We start from the raw sequence: 3,904 nt of genomic DNA, 5'->3' as shown, positions 1-3,904 counted from the left end.
CTGGCCCCCTAAGAGATGCTATTGCAGGTGACTTTCAAAAACTGAAAGACTGTTTTTTTCTGGGGAGATTTTAATATGGACTTGGGAGGAATAGCTAGAGAACTTCTAGGAGGCCCAGGGCTAAGGGACTTATGACACATTTAGGACAGTGGGCATAGGAAGGGGAACTGAAATGGAACCAAACGGTAAAGAGCTCAACCAGCCCTATAGAGCCCAGTGGGCTAAACTGCTTGCAATTCCTGTCAGACTCTGCAGAATCTGAGCCATAGGGAACACGAAAGAGGCACAAGAATTACCTTGTGTCAGGGAATATAGAGGAGCATTGGCTTCTTCCTCTCAAGCAGCAGGTACAGAAGGCCATCTTTTCAGTGCCATCATTATATTATTATCCACTAGACTCTGATGAGAGCCACTAACCAAAACTTGAACTTCAATTTCTTATTCTAACTGAGATGAAAAGAGACCAAAACTAATGCTATTCCCTTTTCAGGACTCTGAGACCCTTGACTGGGGAAATAAAGGGCCTGAAGATCTAAATAACAGAGAAATTTAACACAGCAGTTCCCATTTAGTATTCTTTAAGTCAGAAGATCTGGGTTTAAGTCCTCATTCTTAAACCCAGCTAAGCTAAGCCAAGTACTAGCTGTGTGACCTTGAGAAAGTCTTGGTGTCCGTTTCTGGAACTGTTAAGTGAAAATAAAAATAGTGCTTACTTCGTGTTGGAGATGAAATTGGACAGTGTCTGGCACACGGTAAATGCTCAATAAATGATAGATATTTTTGTTATTGATGCCAAATGCTGGAACTATAACAGGAAACGATCTCCCAGCCTTTGGTGATAGTTCCTCACAAATATACTTCAGTTACCCTCTTTAGGACCCCAATACACATTCTCCAAACACTGCACAACTCAGAGCTTCCTCTGGTTAGCCTGTGTATACAGGGCTGGCCCCCAAGATCTTTTTGGCCCATAACTACATGACATTTATGATGAAAAGGCCCATGTCACCTCGGGAATCTCATCATCCCCCTTTATTTGACTCTCCTGAAAATTAAGAGTTCATTAGACAGGGAAGGATTAAATAAAAAGAGAGCTTCTAGAACCTTCTCAAGGTAGTTTTGTTTTCCCAGAGGAGCCAGTCACTACCATCCCCATCCCAAGAGAACTATAAAAAACTAACATTTGCACAATAATTTCTACAAGTCTTAGATATTTTTCTCCCTAACAACTTCTTGTCCCCATTTTACATATGCAGAAATGAAGTCTCAAGCAGCAAACCAAGCCTCAAATATTCATTCAGTATTGGAACTGAGATTCAAGCCCAGATCTGTGATTCTTCTAGTGCTCTTTCAACCTATCCACAGCAACCAGTAGCAGGAACACTCTCTCTCTCTCTCTCTCTCTCTCTCTCTCTCTCTCTCTCTCACACACACACACACACACACACACACACACACACACCACTCCAACTCATTCTTCTTCCAAATTTGTTTGGGGTAGCCTTGGGAAATTCCATTGCCCAAGGGAGCTAGAGCTGATGTCAGTCCCCAGGGAATACCTTACCAGTGTTCTCCACTAGAGGCCTGAGGCAGTTATTTGTGGTTTCTTTTGTGATGTGTCACTCTACTCCCAGAGATCCCCGGCAATCCCTCCCAAACAATCCCCACAATACCCCATCCCTAGCCCTCCCATGGAACAGATGTCAGGCCTGCCATTCCAGGACTCAGATTTGGAAGTCATCTTCCAGGGACCAGGTGCTTCACTGAAAAGAAGTCACTTGCACACCTGGAGTTCTAAAAACCGTTGTTAGTTTGGGAGTCTCAACACATCTCCTCTCATTCTCTCCTGTCCAGCCTGAGTTCAAGTCCCGGTTGGAAGGGAAAGCAGGTTGAGTCGGCAGTGTGTGTCCTGACCAGCGCAGGGTCAGTCAACTCCTTGGAACTGGAGGCAAAGAGAGAGGAGGGAAGGCATGGCTTCTGCAGTCCCAACTAAGCCCGGGTCCATGTAGCGGGCCCAGAAGCCCCACCCTGACATCCCCCTAGTACCAGTCAGCAAGGAGGGGAGATGACGCCTCTTTATTAAGGTTAACACCAAGGAAAGCATTGAGAAGGAATACACAGTGGAGGAGAAAGGGCACACAAAGTCACTACTTGAGGAGGTGGAAGGGAGGCACATCAGTTAACCTCAGGACAGCCACATGCTCCATGCCCTGATTGTGAGGGAAAAGAGGAAAGGAGAGGGGAAAGCGCCATGATAGCCTGGGGCTCACAGAAGGGTCCGAAGCCCCCTGAACCTAACACCAGAGCCACAAGCCCTGCCCCTCAGGGCTCACACACTACTGCACAAGTCGACACATGTAACACACACAAGACATTATGGAGGCAACACCGAGAGGCAGTGGGCAGGGACAAATTGACAGGAAAAGGAACTGAAGTTAAGCAGGTGTAGCCAGGAGAGAGACAGTTTTTGGCTGCAGCCCCCAAGAGTCCCTCAAACGTCCCCTAAATCTGGGCTGCTGCTGAGCACCCCCAAGTCTCTGCCTGTGTACCGGGCTCTTTGTTCTCTAAGCCCCAGTGAGTGGATAAAGCAATCCCAGATGAAGTCAGTGACAGGCAGGATCCTCTCTGCATGCAAAAATCCTAGAGGTTGAGCTATTAAGTCTTCATGCACATTCATAGCCAGCTCCTCCCAGCCCGGGGGCCCTTGGAACCCCATTCACCCAGATTCCTAGGGCTGCAGTTCCCTCCTCAAGCTTCCTTTACCAATCAGCAGCCGCAGAGATCTGTGAGGGGGAGAGGCTTCTGCAGAGCGCTGAATATCTTGGATTTCAGCAGAAGGGTAAATTTTCTGTTGCCAGAACAGAACACCCCCAATTCCTTAATTTCTAGGTAAATCGTTAGAGATTATTTGCCATAGTCCTAGATAAGTCCTTTTTCAGAATAGAAAAAGCAGAATTTTATTTACACAATTCAGGGGTTCTCCTGTCGGCCGGGGATGGGGAATGGGCAGGGTAGGGGATGGATGGGAGTCCAGAGATGGGCGCTTCCTCTCCCGGAACCTCACCTTTCCGCAGTTTGCTACGTCTCCCTTGGTTGGGCAGAAAGAATTCTTGATGCTCCCAAAGTCCTTCACCCTATAAATCCTTCCTCGTGGAAGTCTCTCTGCCTGACCCACATGAGCAGCGGTCGGAGTGAAGCATGCTGCACCGCACCGTTCAGTCCCCTCGCGTCATGCACTCGGAAACCCAAAGCCAGCCCGGGAGAGTAGTGCCCCCTCGGAGTCCCCTCACAGAGAGGCCTCGCCCTCCAGCTGCAGCAGGGTAATGTCGGGCAGATCGAGGGGCTCCACAAGTGGCCCGTCCCCCCCAAGGAGACCAGCACAGGGGCTCTCGGGGCGCTCACAGTGACTAGTGGGTGTGGCGGAGCTGGGCATCTCCTTGTCCTCTTCTTCATCGTCGTCCTCAGGATCACGACCCAGTAAACCGCTGTCCCCGATCCCAGGCGAAGGGCTCTCCGGCTCTTGGGGGGCACCCGGGAAGTTCCCCTTGCCGCCGACCACGCCCAGACCGCCCTGGCGGGGCGCCGTGGTCATAATCTGGCACATGGAGACGATGGCCCGCTGGTTGGCGCACACGTCGTCCGAGAGCACCTGGATGTGCGAGGCCTGCTCGTCCAGGGCCCCCCGCATGGCCCTCACGTCCTCAAACAGGGCCTGCAGCTGGGCCTTCAGGTGCTCCATCAGTTCCTTCATGCCGCCGTTGTACTCCCCGGAGATCACGTCCCCCACGGCCGGCACGGTGGACACCTCCAGAGGTGCCGGCATGTCGCCGCCGTCCTTGGTCATGATCTCCAGCAGACCGTCCTCCATTGAATGGCAGAAGCGGGCGGTGGCGGCTGTGTGTCC

The 3,904-nt window shown here is 50.8% G+C and overlaps 1 protein-coding gene across 1 annotated transcript; it reads right to left on the bottom strand.

Moving 5' to 3' along the window:
• Positions 1-2,057: 2,057 nt before the first annotated feature.
• CCDC184 (coiled-coil domain containing 184) lies at positions 2,058-3,898 on the bottom strand. Its single transcript, XM_077753553.1, has one exon. The coding sequence runs from the start codon at positions 3,866-3,868 to the stop codon at positions 3,287-3,289; it is 582 nt and encodes a 193-aa protein (XP_077609679.1). The 5' UTR covers positions 3,869-3,898; the 3' UTR covers positions 2,058-3,286.
• Between the last annotated feature and the right edge of the window lie 6 nt (positions 3,899-3,904).

This window comes from Crocuta crocuta, unplaced genomic scaffold (assembly GCF_008692635.1).
Source record: "Crocuta crocuta isolate KB4526 unplaced genomic scaffold, BGI_CrCroc_1.0 scaffold30, whole genome shotgun sequence".
In the NCBI taxonomy this organism is placed as follows: domain Eukaryota; kingdom Metazoa; phylum Chordata; class Mammalia; order Carnivora; family Hyaenidae; genus Crocuta; species Crocuta crocuta.
Note: the sequence above shows the minus strand (reverse complement) of the source record. Positions and strands in the feature narration are given on the sequence as shown.

Bases quoted from the DNA above. Each gene is read 5' to 3' on its own strand.
- CCDC184 (XM_077753553.1), bottom strand. From the start codon at position 3,868: ATGGAGGACGGTCTGCTGGAGATCATGACCAAGGACGGCGGCGACATG.